The sequence below is a fragment of the Neolamprologus multifasciatus genome, chromosome 14 (assembly GCF_963576455.1).
Source record: "Neolamprologus multifasciatus chromosome 14, fNeoMul1.2, whole genome shotgun sequence".
Taxonomy (NCBI): Eukaryota; Metazoa; Chordata; class Actinopteri; order Cichliformes; family Cichlidae; genus Neolamprologus; species Neolamprologus multifasciatus.
Genome location: NC_140452.1, coordinates 36,520,610 through 36,537,585, shown reverse-complemented (window position 1 = coordinate 36,537,585; position 16,976 = coordinate 36,520,610). Strand labels below are relative to the sequence as shown.

The window sequence follows — 16,976 nt, the reverse complement described above, 5'->3', positions numbered from 1 at the left end:
CATACCCTTCGTAAATACTAATGTATAGAAACCGTTACCAGCAATCATTAATTTTTTGTGTGGCTTTTTTCACGCTTTGTTAACATGCTGTGTAGGTGTGTACTTGACTAGCTGATATCGACATAACGGGAAACATCTGGTTTGACTATTCTTCACCTGTAGTTTGAATGCTGAACATTTGCCTGTTTAAATCATGAGACCAGTCACTATACAGAGATGTGCTTCTGAATGTGGACGATGTGTCTTCTGCTGCAGTTCTGCTTGTGTTGAGTGATGTAAACAACTGATCGATCTAAACTCTTTAAACGTCAAAATTGATCATTAGATTTTTTGTGACACAACAGCGGTGAGTGTTCCCACCTTCTGCTCTTTGTAACTTAACGCCATCTTTCCGTTTTCGAGTTTTGGACATGATTTTGGAGTATATCTTCGCAGTAGCGATTGACCGCAAAGTAAAGCTACCGGAAATGTACAACCCCACATCCGGTCTCAAACCAGGAAATTAGCATTTTCTCGTGCACAGGGTCAATTGCTTTTGCTGCAACCTGGGTCACGGCTGAAAACCGGAGGTGACCGTGCCTTTGCTTCAGTCGCACCTAACCTCTGGAATAACCTCCCTCATGCTATTCGCACATCTGACTCGATCCAGACCTTCAAGTCTCGACTGAAATCCCACCTTTTTAGCTCAGCCTTCCCGGCCTCCCAGAGCCTTTTAAGTGTACTTTCCTGCCCTCCCCTTTCCTCTCTTTTGCTTATATTGTTTTATTGTTTTCATCGTTGAGTCTTGCTTGCTTACCTGCGTACTATGCTTGTTTAATCAGTGCCTCCCACCTGCTAGCTTATCTGCCTTTGTACTTTACTACTGTTTTATTGGATTATGTGAAGCACTTTAGCTACCTCGGGTTTTAAATGTGCGATACAAATAAAGTTGTATTGTATCATTGGTGGTTTCGGTGGTGGGCAGCGGTCAGCACAGGCACCCTGACTGGTCTGCAGCAACCAAACTCTTTGAGCTACAGCACCTTATGCTTCCCCTGCTTCTAATATCTACTGTGAGGACACCGTGCTCGCTCCCTAACATCCCACTACAAGGTGCCGCGATCAATCTCCTCACTTCGCCTGTGAACGTTTAAAACAGTGCATACAGTCACACGTGCAGCGCAGCTGGAGAACATGTCAGTTTGATGTGTTTTAATAACAGTCCACAGGTTTGTTGCACTGAAAGAAACTCAGCCACAGTTTCATTTTCAGCAAGTTTATTTTTTTCTTTTTTGAAACAGCTCACAATGTTTTCAAAACATTTGACTTTCCTTGCAATCTCCAACACGAGCAAGCAAGACATGAACATCTTCCAACATGGTCAAAGTCGTCGCCGAATGACGTTTGGAAGCAAACTATTTCACGAGAGTCCACTTTAAAAGAAGTGAGAAGCAATCGGGCACATAACAACCAATAAGACTGTACATGAGTGAAACCTGACTAAAACACTACGAGGCCGTCTCACGGCGCAGAGGAGCAGTGATCTGACAAAATTAACCAAATGCCCTAACAGTGAATTACTCCTCAGCCTTGCATGCGGGTCAAGTGTGCGTGTGTGTGTGTGTGTGTGTATGCATGCGTGTGCACTTGTGTTCCACTGTACAAACAGTAAATTACATAGAAACCTAACCTAATAAGGCATTATGTGGCAAAACAGAGAAACCAGAGAACACCGAGTCCACAGAGCAAAAAACAGCATCGATGCCAGAAAATCTGTCGTTAAGGCCAAGAAACGGAACAAAGTGCCTCATGAACAGGACGCAGAGCTGCGTGAAATCAAGCTCGAGTCTTGAGGAAAAATGTCAGCACAGACACCGTTTGATGATCAGGGACGAGATGACGAAAGGAAGCATCGGTTTGTCGCTCTGGGTCAGGTTTCAGAACAGCTGCAGTTTGCATGCAGAGACGTAAAGGCTGTGTTTCCCCCTGCAGACGGGCGAAGAGCAGAGTGTGTGCACTGACTTCACAGGTGGGGACAGTAGCATAACGAGCTGGGACCAGAACGGACACATAATACATTCATGAAGACGTCTTTACGAACAAAATGAGCGAGGTCAACAAAAAGCAGAGCAGCATCGGCTCGAAGGCTCCGCGGCAACACGCCGACGTCTGCTAACCGACTGCGGCGCAGTCAGCACAATATTTAACGCATCCACATATACTTTCTGCCCCTGATGCAACGCCGGGCTGTCTGCAAACTTTCTCTGCATGGACGGTTTTATTTTCTCCTGATAAAATCCACTATAGCTGTGGGAGCACCCACAGGGACGCAGTTCTCTCTAAAAAGATGCCAAACGAACAATAAAATGAGGAGACACAAAGTGAGCCCGACTCTCACTCAGTCTGTGCCCACGGCCGACTCTGTTCTGTATTCAGCAGACGGACGGCGCTGCCTCGGCCACGGCCGCGGCGATGGGCTGGTGTCTGCTCCGACACAGTTCCCTGAGAACCCCAAACGCGCTTCCTTGAGCACTACAGCTATGGCAAAATGCTGCGGACGATAAATCGCTGAACAACACAAACGAAACAAAAGAACTCAATTTTACCGAACGACGTGGTGCAGCATTACAAGAAGAGGACGTTTTAAAAGCCGATATTTACAAATTCATTCAGGTGATCTCGGCGATGCTAGCAGGATGGGAGCGTGTCAAAGCCAGGAATCGTCCAATCGCGTGCCGCCTCTATAACACGGTGCTGCTGGTGGAAAAGAAGAGTGTACCTACGTGATGCCACCAGTCAGTAAAGTCACCTGTGTGCGTCCTGATTCGTCAACAGGACAAACAGGAACCACAGTTAGCTCCTCCCACAGGGCACCAACGTCACATCTAGCGCCACAGGACAAACTGTACTCAACCAAAGTATGTTTAAACATTGTGTATACAGCGTAAGTCTATATGTTTGTGTTTAAATGTGTGTTTTTTGCATTCTCTATTCCAGCCTCGGGATGCTTATTTTGGCTTGAAGCAATGGACGCCTCCTATGGACGGCGAGTTTGCGACAGGGTCACGCGTTCCCTGACGAGCTCCACAAACTCAAATCCTTCACAGTTTGCTCCAGCGTCCGCCTTTTCCTCCCGCTCCTTTTTTGACCCCCGTATATATTTTTAACATTATAAAAAATAAGTTATTGCGCATCCAAAAAAAGTGCAATGTACATTTGAAAAATATTTCTCTCTCTTTACACATTTCCATTTTTTCTCGACGTTTTTCTGCTAATTGGCGTGGATTCCCACGGATGACTTTGGGGTGGTGGCGAGCTTCCGCCCGGTGGCTCTGCGCTCCGTCGTGCCGCACTGCTGACGGAGAGCGAAGGGGACGAAAGGGTTGAAGGAGAGGAAATAGGGAACAGAGAGAAATGGGCGACGGGGACGCCACGCTACGCGATAACCATGGGAACGTCATCTGAGAAGCCGCTGATCATGGGAGCATCTTCGTCGTCATCACCTGTTAACAAAGGGAAAACATTTAGAAAGCTTCGTGTCTACTGGAATCAATTTGTGCAAACGTCAACACGCCAGAGAGGAGTGGACCCGACTGCACGCTATACGGCGATGCGCCCTGCTTTATTGGCTAGTTCACCATACTGAACATCTGCAAACAGCCAATGAGAAACTCCCGTACTGAGGTAAGAATTCAAGTCAGAATTATGGTCATTTTTCACATTGGGCCACGTTTTTATTTTAGCTAGGTGCAGCTTAGCAGCGTGTGAGCTATAGCAGCTTCATAGGGTGGGGCAGGCTGACTCTACTATGCAACCATGCTGAACTGCTAGGGTCAAAGGTCACGCCAAACTGAACAGAAAGGTGAAACTTTGTGGCAGATGATTAAAAACACGTATCCCTCCACGACCTTTATAAATAACCTCGTTTTCCAATCCGTGTCTCGTTTCTCGCATCGATAAGAAATAATTACCCAGTTCGTCCCCGGAGGAGAAGATGGCCGAGCCGAGCCGAGAGTTGTAGTGGGAGTTGGCAAAGGCGGTAAAATTGTTCTGCAGCCGCCGGTGTCGGAGGTAGAGAACCACCAATCCACCGCAAACAGCCAGCAGCAGCAGGAAGAGGACGGGAACCACCACGGCCGCCGTGTCGCCTGAGTGGGCCTCGCTGCGCGATGCATTGCTGGTCCCTGTGCAGGAGGGAAAAAAAAAAATGACGTTTTTGTAATCCCTGGAATACTGTTAGGTTTCATGAAGGCGCTGCTAACAGTCCAGGATTTAGGAGCCGGGATGCTCCTAAATGGCTCCTAATGAAACAACTTAAACTCACATTTGTGGGTAACTTTAATTCATTTGAACCTTTTTTTGTAGTGATTTTTATTAAAAACAAAGACATCAAACTGAATTTAATGCTAAAAAGCTGGTGAGTGCCTCAAGCAGCTCGAGACTGTCAGATTCAGTGTTTGGGGTTTCTTTTGATTCATTCTTTAACCCTTTAAAGCCGGTCAGAGCAGCACGCTCTGTTTTGCGTAACTATTTTTAAATCCCTGTAGCTCTGCAACCACGTGAGCTAGCTCAATAATTTTTTTTGCATATGAAACCGGAGGAGTTGTACTTACATCTTATGCCATCAGCTTGTCCTCGGTCACAGTTTCCTTCCACATATAACTTTGCAAAAACTGCATAAAAAGCACTTGCAGCAACAAAAACATAATATTCCAGAAACACGCTTTGCCGATCCGATCAGCTGTTTGTAACACCTCCTATGTTGGAATATTCTCAACGCGAATTTTCGCATGTCCGCCATGACCTGCCCGAAACTGGAAGTGATGTCATTTTCGTGGAAATGTAGTTTTTTACCATCAGGGCCTCATGAGCCTATACTGGTGTTTTTAAAGGTTCTGTTTGACTTTATGACTTTCTGTGTGGTTTCTGGGATGCTTAGGACTCATATTGCACTGCTGGAAATAGTTTATTTTGATGCATATGCTGCTTTTTTGCAAATTTGCATCATAATATTTATTTTCGTTTTTCCTGCAGTGTATAAAAATTGGTGTATTTCAAAAATAAAACTATGAAGACACTCAAAATAAATTTCCTGTGGTGGGAAACTATTTTGTGCAACTTTTTTGTATTTACAGTTTTGAGGGATAAGCCTCTTAAATTTCTCTAACTAGAAATATATGTTAAAAAAACAAAAACGATTTTCAATTTTTTTGTAGTTTATTGCACTTTTTTGCAATTTATGTAATTACTATGCACTTAATGCAGACATATTATTAAAATCTGGGCTATAATGGTTGTATTGATGTATAGCAACTTGAAATGCTCCCAAAAATGTCTCTACAACATGTAAACATATAAAGTAAGCTCTGGTGGACTTGGTTCTATGGTGGGTCTTAAAGGGTTAATTCATTTGAACCTCTTTTTGTAGTGATTTTTATTAAAAACAAAGACAGAGCATCAAACTGAATTTAATGCTAAAAAGCTGCCTCAAGCAGCTTGAGACAGATTCAGTGTTTGGGGTTTCTTTTGATTCGTTCTTTAATGGAGCTACACGTGGAAAAGATGTGAATGGCAACAACACAGCTTTAATGTTGATTGGGTGAGTGTGGGCGGTACCTATGAGCTGGTTATAGAGCAGCACTGCGGGCTCCCCGCACAGCTGCCCGTTGAGCAGGCAGCGAGCCTGGACAGAGAACGTGTAGTTGTGTCCCACCAGCAGGCTGCTGATCCTGAAGAAGGTGTCTGTGGTGTTTCCCAGGGACGACGTCTTGTTGGTCACGCTGTCAAACACACGCACCTCGTACCCCTGTGAACAGCGGCAGTCAGAGGAGCACCACAGCAGCAGAAGAGCAGAGCATAAATCAACACTTGGAGGAGCTCATTCTGCTGTGAGAACATTATTATCACTCACAGTCACTGACATTTGGTTTCTAAAGTAGTGGTTAGCTGTAGGTGTCTCACCCTGCTCTCATTGAAGCCCTTCTCTCGGACAGCCAGGCTCTTCCAGAAGAGATATATGTGATCCTTCTCCGTCAAAAATTTCAGGGCTTCAGGAGCCGCAAGAGGAACTACGAGCACAGGAAACGCAGAGTTTATGATAAGTAAGCACAGGGGAGAAAATCTGCACGAAGCGACATAAGACATCATATTCAGGGATGTGTGCAATCAGTCAGCCAGATGATTAAATGATGCCGAGTTCATCTAGTAGGTAAAAGAATATTTAGATTTGAAACATGCACAACGCCGGCTGCTGCAGCTCTGTGTGTGTGACGGGAGAAGACAAATAAAAAAACAGACACGCGCCACTGTGTCAAAGTAATCACAGTACTGAGATTACTGTGATTACTACTCCTTATTTAAAAAACAACAGCAACAAGCTATCAGTCAAATTCAGCTATAAATGTGTTTAATGTAGAGTTCTTTGTTTATTGCTAATGTTTTTATTTTTAATGAAACTAAACTTATTCAAAAGGAACAATTAGACATCTATTTATTAGGGGTGCAACGATACACAAAATTCACGGTTCGGTTCGATACTTTGGTTTCACGGTTCGATATTTTTTCGATACAAAAAAAATGTTCATGCTTTTTAATTTGTCATTTATTAAAATTATAAATATATATTTTAACTCAAACGTACAGTTTTTAAATTTAATGTTGCTGAAACAACAAAGTAATAAAAAAATAATAAATCTATCTGATGGAGAAATCACTCATCTTTGGAAAAGAGAGTTTATTACAGAGAAATGTCTCTTTCCAAAATAAAAGCTCTACTATACGCTTCTTCTGGGCTATATTCTCAGCAGCATATTAAACATATCAGGTCCCCATAAGGAGAATCATGTGCTAACGGCTGTCTAAATGACTCGGGTAAAGTTTGTAGCATGCGTGGGGCTGGATGGCCAACACGTTAACGAGCTAACTGCGCTAACGCACTAGTTCCCACCAATGTAATTGAACATTGCGTGGCACATCCAACATACTGTTTTACTTTTGTCCATGACGTGCTTACCTTCAGGGTCATACGTCACATGAAGACCAAAATAGTTCCAAACGCCAGATCTGAATGAGGGTGGGGGAGGTTCAATTTGCTACGTTGCAACGAGCTTAGCTTCTGTCTTGCTAGCTTGCCCTGTGCTCAGTGAATCTGCGTTCGACTACTCCGCCTAGGCTGCACTGTCGAGCGCAGATCCACTGAGTTCTCAACACAGACAGCATCGTCAGAAGGAAAGTTGATAAAATAAATTTTGTATTGTTCGATACATATGCGTACCGAACCGAAAGCACTGTATCGAACGGTTCAACATCGATATGAGTATCGTTGCACCATTAATATTTACAGCTGAATCATATCTACATTACTGTTTCAGGCCAGTCAATGTGTTTCTGTCTGATCATTTCAAACAGGCCTGTGAACAGTCAGTGTTAACTAGAACCGATATGCACCTGTAACAGTAACAGTTTCCATCCAAACAGAAGCTTTGGTCATTTACAAATTACAGGCTAAAAGCATCAGTGAGGTTACAGTTTGTAAGTGATGAACTCCATTTATACTCCACGATGCTCATACGGCTGTTGGCAGTCACAGCTCAGTCACACTACAGCAAGAATATGAGGACGACCTCCTTGGATTTGGACAAGTTGGCGGTTGATCAGTAGAGTTTGTGAGTTTGTGAGTCACACAGTTATACCTGTGCTGAGGGTGAAGCTGGCCTCCTTGCTCATGTTTCGCAGGCGCACAGAGATGCTGTATCGCCCTCCAGGCTCCAGGCCTTTCAGCACGTATTCCACGGTGTTGTTCTGGGTGGTCAGCTTGTAGTCCCGCTCCACCTTACGAATCACATCCCGCATGTGTATTGCATAAGTCTAAAGAAACAAGACGGGAACCCAAGATCAGGTGGATGTTAAAAGCTACGACCTATCAGGTAATAATATATTTGCGAGGTCATTCTTTTTTATCGGCTGAGTCACAGGATTGTGTTTCATACACGTTTGAACACAGCTGGAGCGTCTGCTACAGCACTAAGTCATTCAGGATGCGTGAATAGTCACCATCGACATCTCACACTGTTATCTCTGCTCAAGTATGAGTATTAACAACAAAGGAAATAAAGGACAAAGGAACAAATACTACCATAAACATGTTCTGTAGCTAATTTACAGCTAGCTAGCAGCACTCCAAAAAGTTGATTCTGTTCATCTGGACGTAGCGTTTAGTGGGAGAAACGTTTCGTCACTCATCCAGGTGACTTCTTCAGTCTCAGCTGACTGCAGGTTTCCCCAACCTTATTCAATTCAATTCAATTTTATTTATATAGCGCCAAATCACAACAAAAGTCGCCTCAAGGCGCTTCATAGATACAGAGAAAAACCCAACAATCATATGACCCCCTATGAGCAGCACTTTGGTAACAGTGGGAAGGAAAAACTCCCTTTTAACAGGAAGAAACCTCCAGCAGAACCAGGCTCAGGGAGGGGCGGGGCCATCTGCTGTGATTGGTTGGGGTGAGAGAAGGAAGACAGGATAAAGACATGCTGTGGAAGAGAGACAGAGATTAGGGTTCTTATAAACAGTACACATGGTCAGTGGTTGTTGATCAGTGGTCATGATAATTAAGATTAAGGAACTGACCTCCCAGCCCATCGTTCCTTCAGTGGGCTGGTTTCAGTCATTATGCAAATGTCCTGTTTATAAGATTGAAACCTGCAGCTGAGACTGAAGACGTCACCTGATGATGACGAAACGTTTCTCCCACAAAACGCTACGTCCAGATGAACAGAATCAACTTTTTGGAGATTTACTGTCCTGGATGACTGAGAATGCATCAAGACCTAGCTAGCAGCAGTTTACTGTAATTGTAGAAACAAAGGCAAGTTATAGCTAATATTATACATTCATATGTTGTAGTATTGTCTTAAATCAGTACAGTCTGACATGAAAAATAAGTCCATGTCATGAACCAAGTAATTTGGCAGCTAATGTGGTCTGTCTCCTAAGCTAGCCGCTCAGGATTTTCCTAGCAATACAGCTAGCTAGCTGTAGCTTAGCTTCACTGGCTCTGCTTATGTTCTAACATCAGCTGATTAAGTAAGTTTAAAAAAGAGCAGATCAGACACCAGATCAACCTTGGATGATCGTATGAATTAGCTGGCTTTACTCACCCAGGACAACTTTTGTTTCAATATGTTAGCAGGCATAATCACTAAAACCTGTATGAACTGATTTCAGGGTCCCTCACTGACACTGAATCTGACCAATGCTTCACAGAAACGTCCCCCACATGCTGAGACAGGACAAAAAGCCAGCTGTGGTCACACTGTTTAGTTAAAATAACAATCCTTCCAGAGCCTCGCTGTAAAATACATGTTAATACAAGGAAAACGCTACCTACTACCTCTTCAACTGCAAATATGAACAAGTTAAAAAGTGTGAAATGAGTCCTTTATATTCCCCATGTTCTGATCGTTTGACATCATCACAAAAAGAGACAGGAGTGTACCAAAGGTTTGCTCGGGCTGTCATAGGGGGGCTGCCACTTGAGCGTAGCCTGAGTTTTGTCGACTCGCACACGGTGGAGGTTCCTGGGCGGCAGCTTTTCATTGGGAATCATTTTCACCACAGCGTAGTCGGAGGGAGGACCCAGGAAGGGAGCAACAACCCGCACCTGAATAGAGAGCACACAGATCATGGCTAGTGACCGAGTCATGTTACCCATACACAATATGGCCAAAAGAGACACAGCCAATTGTGAAAATGCTGGAGTGCTCTCTAAATGTAAATAAAAGCAGAATGTAGCGGTCTGCAAATCGCTTAATCCCATTTTTCTTCATATTAGAAGACATCAAGAAAATATCAGATGTTTAAAGTGAGAAAATATGAATTCATATTCAAAAAGCTGGGATGTGGCCCTGATGGATTCTTCTACCATGAAGCCGTGCTGGTAAACGCCTTCCATGAAAAAGGCTTTGAGAGCAGATGTTACTCTAACACTTGTATACTTCTCTATCCCTCTCACCTGTGATGGTGACCTTTGACGGTGACCTCTCACCTGTGATGCACCACCATCATAGATGCAGTGCTGAATACGACGTGCAAGTATCTGGATGTGCAGTGTAAAAAGTTCATTTGCAGAACTGTTCGAATAACAGAAATGACCAGTTTCAGCAAATACACGTAAATGAAACTGTAATAAATACGATCATTTTGGAGATGATCGTGGAGACGAGTGCAGCTGCATTTGCACCTGCGCTCGTTAAACTCCACGCTGAATAATTTCCACTCCTGCGTCGACTTTTTGTGTTTTCAGGTGGGAGACTTCGCCCTTCCCTTTACTCTCACATGTCACACTAACTCAGTGGTTCCCAAACTTTTTTTGCTGGGCCCCCCTTTGTTTTACAGAAAAATGTTTGCGCCCCCCCCGCGCGCATCACGATCCTCCAACCACGCACACAGGTACCCAGACACAGACTCCTTATAAGAAAAAGAAATATTGATGCTTCAGGTTTTATTTTGATAGCAGCACCATTAAAGAGGAAGCAAGCTAAGGTTAGCCTGTTAGCTGCTGTGCTAGGTAGCTAGTGGCTTGATTGGGTTAGCAGGAAAGCTAACCTTACCTTAAACCAGTGGTTCCCAAACTTATTTTGCTGGGCCCCCCTTTGTTTTACAGAAAAATGTTCCCGCCCCCCCTCGCGCGCATCACGATCCTCCAACCACACACGCCCATATTTTTCTCAATTGCGGTTTATTTCACACCTCAAACATTTAGTAAACAGTTAAGCAAATACAAGTAATCTGCAGGTAGTAATAAAATAAACTACTAACTTTTTTACACTACGTCCGCACCTACGTGGGTATTTTTGAAAACGCAGCTGTTTCGTCCACGTAAACGGCGTTTCGAATCACTGAAAACAGATTTTTTAAAACCCTTTTTTTGCATTTACGCGTGGACGAGGAATACAGAGTTCGTCACAACGTCAAAGGTATGTGTCTTTTTTCACGTCACGCTGTGGCCACGTTATTGTTTACATGAGAGGAATTGCAGAATGGCAGATAGTCAGATTAACAGTATTTTGTCTCTATGTTTGGAAATGTTTGGAAACATATTCAGCGACGCTTCATCTCCTGCTTTGCATTTGTGTTGGCGCCCGTGCTAGCAGTGTCCAAGCATTGTTTTGTTTTTTTCCCTTTCCATGCCGCGCCCCCCCTGGGCGGGCCCCACACTTTGGGAAGGTCTGCACTAACTAGTTCTTCTGGAAGTGATCTGGCTTCGTGCCACGAGCAAACTTTCTCAGAGCAACAGCGTGGAGCGGCGCCGTGTTCAGAAACGGCAGGTACTCAAACACGTGAAACACATGTGTGAATTTCTGGAATGTTCCTTCAGAGAGGCGTGTTTAAGAACGGAGGAAAGACTCACCAGGAAGAGAAACTGCTCATCGCTGTCTACGGTCACTGTGAGGCCGACAGAGGGCGTGCGCACCTGACGAGGACTGAGGTAGAAGTCCAGGAAGGAGGTGGCATAAAACACACCGTACACCTGCGCGCACACAGACACACACAGACACACACAGTTACAATGGTCAATACGTACGTTCAACAATGTGAAATAACAAATGTAGGAGGATCTGGTTGGATCTGTATGATGTCCTCAGCACATGCAGCGTGTGTGCAGTAATGCATGAGTGCAGCGTGTGTGCAGTAATGCATGAGTGCAGGTCACTGCCTGCCACACTCAGCCTCCTCATCAACTGTCACCATGACAAACACACAGAGTGAAAGCACTACTACACACCATGTTTTAACATATTTCTGAGCACCTATGATATAATATAAGCTTAGTGTTAAAGGCTTTGTTATGGTTGCGATATCAGCCAACACTCCACATCATGACTGAGTGACATCATCTTAATGTTAAAGGAGACATCATAAACCCAGACACTGTTCTGGATCCTGGCACTCAGATTCCCGCTGTGGTGGACGCATCAGCCTCTCTCAGTTACAAAGCCAACTCCACAAACATGGGATGTGGTGTAAATATAAATACATGGTAATGGTAAATGGGCTGATTCTTATAAAGCGCTTTTCTACTCTCACGGAGTACTCAAAGTGCTCTATACAGCATGCCTCACTCACCCAATCATACCCATTCAAACAAGCACTTTATCTACACTTAGTGCTTTCTATCAACACTCACACACATTCATACTCCGATGGACGCATCGGAGAGCAACTTGGGGTTAGTATCTTGCCCAAGGATACTTGGCATGCAGACTGGAGGAGCCAGGGATCAAACCACCGACCTTCCGATCAGTAGGTGACCTGCTCTACCTCCTGAGCTACAGCCACCCTACATAAATACATGCAGTGGATCTCACATCTCATAAAAACAGACCATAGAAAACATATCCAACATTTGAAATGAGAAAATGTACCATTAAAAAGGGTTTACTGCTGTGCACCAACCTCTCTGCTGTTACAGAGGAACTCAGCTGCTGGACTTTTACCAGTAGCTGCTCAGTCCAGTTCATGTCACATGTTTTCAGTCGGTGGACGGTGACGCCGTCGGGTAATCAGACTCCATTCCCATTATATTTAACTTTTAGCTCCACACTTTTCCAGAATTGTATTTAAAATCTTTTTAACTGCTGGATTTCTCTGATAAAGTCGAAGATGAAACAACAGTCTCTTACGTCATTTTCTATGATGTTGTTTGTGTTTACCTGAGCAGGCGATCCACTGACGGTCCAGCTGCACTCCACAGCCGTCTGGTTGACAGCCTTGGCCTTCAGGAGGGGCCGCTCTGGCAGCTGGCCTTTGGTCTGCTGATGCGTCAGCGTGGTGGGGCTGTCTCCCACGCTGGTGTGAGCCCACACAGCCACCTCATACACCGTCCCTGCTGTCAGGTTGGTAGCTGGAAACAGACAGCACACGTCAACACCCACGCTGCCAGACAAATACACGCGTGACAACAACAGTCCGACTCGGTACCTTTGAGGACCCCTGATGTGACCGTGTAGTTCCTGTTCTCCTTCACGTGTGTGTCAAACTGCCAGGACAGGATCACAGTGTACTGTTCCACCTGAAAGAAACAAAGCAGCGCCATCAGAGGCGTTCGCACAAACGTGAACCATCAGCTAAAAAACACAAGAAGAAGACCTGAGGAGAAGCTCTTACTTTGTACGGAGAGGTTAATGTAAAGGACAGGCTCATGGAGTCGTTGGTGATGCTGTCGGCGTTCACAGAGGGAGGAGGCAGGGCTGCAACACAGGAAGGAGTCAAAGGTTTCACACAGCTGAGACATTTACAGGACGGGCCGTACGATGCACCTGCCCCACTGCTCATTATTTGGGCTGAGGAAGTGATTCTGAAAATATTTACTGCTATTTAAAGTTATTATTTATAATATGTGTTCGTTTCTGACAGGCCTCAAACACACTTGTGCTCTTACTGAAGGAACTAGCACACACAGAAGCCTCCACCTGAAATGCTTCCTAAATACCAGTAGATGGCAGTGGTGAGCAGCTTTTCAAACTGCAGTGAGACCGGCGTACCTTTCTGAGGGGTGATGGATTTCACCTCGGACCAGTTCCCCACACCTCGACTGGTCACTGCAGCCACCTGGGGAAACATCGGCGGTTACACACGTGACGCTAACACAGCGGATGTTTGTGAAGCGGTGCGTCTTACCCTGAAATTGTACTGCGTTTCTGGACGCAGCTCGTACACCTTAGTCGTCTCTGATTTGGATCTCGCCGACGTCCAGTCAGCGCTTTGAAACACGCTGTACTCAACCTGTCGACAAACACAAATAAAAGCATGTTTAGCCACAAAAATCCACGACTCGTGAATGTGGAGCCAATAACGAGCCGAGTCATCTCCTGGCCCAGAGGTGGGTCGATTTATTGAAAGAAGCTGGGCTGCACCAATAAGCTGAACCGCTACAGGTACAAGCAGATGTTACAGTCACTCAATGAATATGTAATATGTAAGTCAAGTGAATCCCCATCGGCATCATGTTTCCTCACATATGAAGCTAATGAGCTAAAGAGCGTCAGCATCTTCTGAGCGTGTCTCCTTATCAAAGTCCAGCAGTGATACTAACTCAAGTCTTTGTGAGCAAATCAAAAGTGTAACAAACTCTGTGTTTATTAGTTTAGTTACACCATCGTGCTGAGATTTTAGCGCGACACCTGCTGCTGTAACACAAACAGAACGTAACTGTGTGGTTTCTGCATTTCAGTCACTTTATAAGCATCTGCTTCTCTGTCAGATGTGGATGTACGTCAGCTGTAACACCTGCCAGTTTACAGCCTTTCTTACCTTCATGAACATATCCCTCCCTCTTAACCCTTTTAAGCCAGTCGGAGCGGGCACGCTCCATTTGCGTAACTATTTTTAAATCCCGGTAGCTCTGCAACCACGTGAGCTAGCGCAATAATTTTTTTTGCATATGAAACCGGAGGAGTTGTACTTACATCTTATGCCATCAGCTTGTCCTCGGTCACAGTTTCCTTCCACATATAACTTTGCAAAAACTGCATAAAAAGCACTTGCAGCAACAAAAACATAATATTCCAGAAACACACTTTGCTGATCCGATCAGCTGTTTGTAACACTTCCTACGTCCATCAGCACGAACTATCGCATGTCCGCCATGACCTGCCCGAAACCGGAAGTGATGTCATTTTCGCGGAAATGACGTTTTTTCCCATCAGGGCCTCATGAGCCTATACTGGTGTTTTTAAAAGTTATGTTTGACTTTATGACTTTCTGTGTCGTTTCTGGGATGCTTAGGACTCATATTGCACTGCTGGAAATAGTTTATTTTGATGCATATGCTGCTTTTTTGCAAATCTGCATTATAATATTTATTTTCGTTTTTCCTGCAGTGTATAAAAATTGGTGTATTTCAAAAATAAAACTATGAAGACACTCAAAATAAATTTCCTGTGGTGGGAAACTATTTTGTGCAACTTTTTTGTATTTACAGTTTTGAGGGATAAGCCTCTTAAATTTCTCTAACTAGAAATATGTTAAAAAAAACAAAAACGATTTTCAATTTTTTTGTAGTTTATTGCACTTTTTTTGCAATTTATGTAATTACTATGCACTTAATGCAGACATATTATTAAAGTTTAGGCTATAATGGTTGTATTGATGTATAGCAACTTGAAATGCTCCCAAAAATGGCTCCACAGCATGTAAACATATAATATAAGCTCTGGCGGACTTCTATGGTAGGTCTTAAAGGGTTAAAGTCTGTCTCATTCTGTAATCCCAAACTATCCCACATACAAGGACAATGATCTGGGTTGTATCATGTATCACAGATCTAGGTTTGTTTTTCAACTAAAGCTCCAGATTTCCTCCAACGATGATTCTTAGTTTGCAAATTCTCAAATTCCTCTTTCTTCTCTTTAGCAGTGAACTAAACACTTCGCTTCAGTAAACAAACACTTCGGACTTGGAAAGCTCACATCTGTGAAAAACATCAGTTTATAGTGAACCTGCGCTCACATGCACACCTTGAACTGATGACGAGTTTATCAGAGTGTGTTTGCTGCCTGAGACGAGACAAACTGACGAGGGCGGTGAGGCCTGCAGCCGCTCGGGTCTGTTTTGATTTCTAGACTCGTATGTTGAACTCTCCGTGTTTGTGCTTTACCTGCCGGGCTGTTGAAGCCGCCATCATCATCATCATCATCATACTGTGTAAAAACAACAGTTGCTTAGAAAGTGACTTACGATGTACTCCCTGATGAGGCCGTTGCTCTTGTCGGGGGGACTCCAGGAGACCACCACCGTCCCATCCACACCGTTATTATCACAGGACAGCTGCAGATTCCTGGGAGGGTCAGGCACTAAACACACACACACACACACACACACACACACACACACACACACACAGAGTTTAGACAGTCTAGCCCGTCTCTGAGGGGCAACTGCTGGACCACAGTCTCCACCACAGGGTGGACATATGGGGGCAGCAAGAGATGTGCACCATAGTTATGGGGACGGTGATGGAGAGCTAACACGAGCAGGCAAACAGCACCAAAGGCAGAGGGTGAGGGACAGAAGCATCTGGAGGCAGCAGCCCTCCACAGGTTTAACCACAACTTCAAATTCAAAGTCCGACACAGACCAAAGTCGCCCTCTGAGCACTGCTGTGAAGAAAAGCAGGTGCTGGGTTTCCTGCACAAGGCTTTATGCATGCTTATGTATGACTTTTGCTAGCATTGCATCTGAGAGACCAGGAGTGCACCAGAGAGCGCAAACACATCCAGATTGAAGTTAAAATGAGCAGAAGTCAGAGCTGCTGGTGATCACGTGATACTCACATCCCTCTGGTGTCCTGACTGTGATCACCTCGTTGGTCTTGTGCAGTTTGCTGAGACACTGAGTGAGCACCTTCACCTGGTACGTGGTGTCGGGCTTCAGCACGGTCAGTTTGTAGCTGGTCTTGTTGCTGTGGGTATCCATAGGGGTCCACGGCAATGTGCCCACAGGCCTTAACACAAACACGAGTTCACAGGTCACACTGGCTCTTTAATACAAACCCTGTTACCAGCTGGTGTGTAACACAGCTGGCTGACAGCAGCGTGACTCTGGCATTACTGACAGCTTCTTACCTGTAGTAGATGAGGAAGGAGCAAGAGTCCTGGGGAAGGTTTTTAGGCCGGGTCCAGGTCAGAGTGATGCCACCCAGGAAATCTGGTGTCCACTGGAGGTTCTGGACTTTATAGGCCAAGGTGTCCGCTGCCAGAGAGAGAGGCAAGTAGATTCCTATGTCTGAATATTTTGACATTAACCCTTTAAGACCTACCATAGAACCAAGTCCGCCTGTGCTTATATTATATGTTTACATGCTGTGGAGCCATTTTTGGGAGCATTTCAAGTTGCTATACATCAATACAACCATTACAGCCTAAATTTTAATAATATGTCTGCATTAAGTGCATAGTAATTACATACATTGCAAAAAAGTGCAATAAACTAC

General features: G+C 44.5%; 1 protein-coding gene across 4 annotated transcripts in view; it reads right to left on the bottom strand.

Moving 5' to 3' along the window:
• Window positions 1-1,239: 1,239 nt before the first annotated feature.
• Window positions 1,240-16,976, bottom strand: part of sorl1 (sortilin-related receptor, L(DLR class) A repeats containing) — a 91,519-nt gene continuing 75,782 nt past the window's right edge. For 2 of the 4 annotated variants that reach the window (XM_085184685.1, XM_085184684.1), the window contains exons 34-48: window positions 16,609-16,735; window positions 16,318-16,487; window positions 15,722-15,837; window positions 13,664-13,768; window positions 13,528-13,594; window positions 13,151-13,233; window positions 12,965-13,055; window positions 12,697-12,887; window positions 11,394-11,513; window positions 9,480-9,644; window positions 7,671-7,845; window positions 5,941-6,047; window positions 5,596-5,785; window positions 3,951-4,163; window positions 1,240-3,482 (exon numbers count right to left, since the gene is read on the bottom strand). In XM_085184685.1, coding sequence (XP_085040811.1) covers window positions 3,415-3,482; window positions 3,951-4,163; window positions 5,596-5,785; window positions 5,941-6,047; window positions 7,671-7,845; window positions 9,480-9,644; window positions 11,394-11,513; window positions 12,697-12,887; window positions 12,965-13,055; window positions 13,151-13,233; window positions 13,528-13,594; window positions 13,664-13,768; window positions 15,722-15,837; window positions 16,318-16,487; window positions 16,609-16,735 — 1,988 coding nt within the window. In that variant the 3' untranslated portion in view covers window positions 1,240-3,414. Of the gene's footprint in view, window positions 3,483-3,950; window positions 4,164-5,357; window positions 5,396-5,532; window positions 5,786-5,940; window positions 6,048-7,670; window positions 7,846-8,415; window positions 9,286-9,469; window positions 9,645-11,393; window positions 11,514-12,696; window positions 12,888-12,964; window positions 13,056-13,150; window positions 13,234-13,527; window positions 13,595-13,663; window positions 13,769-15,721; window positions 15,838-16,317; window positions 16,488-16,608; window positions 16,736-16,976 lie in introns of those variants that run through there. The other 2 variants (XM_085184686.1, XM_085184687.1) reach the window with 2 other exon arrangements.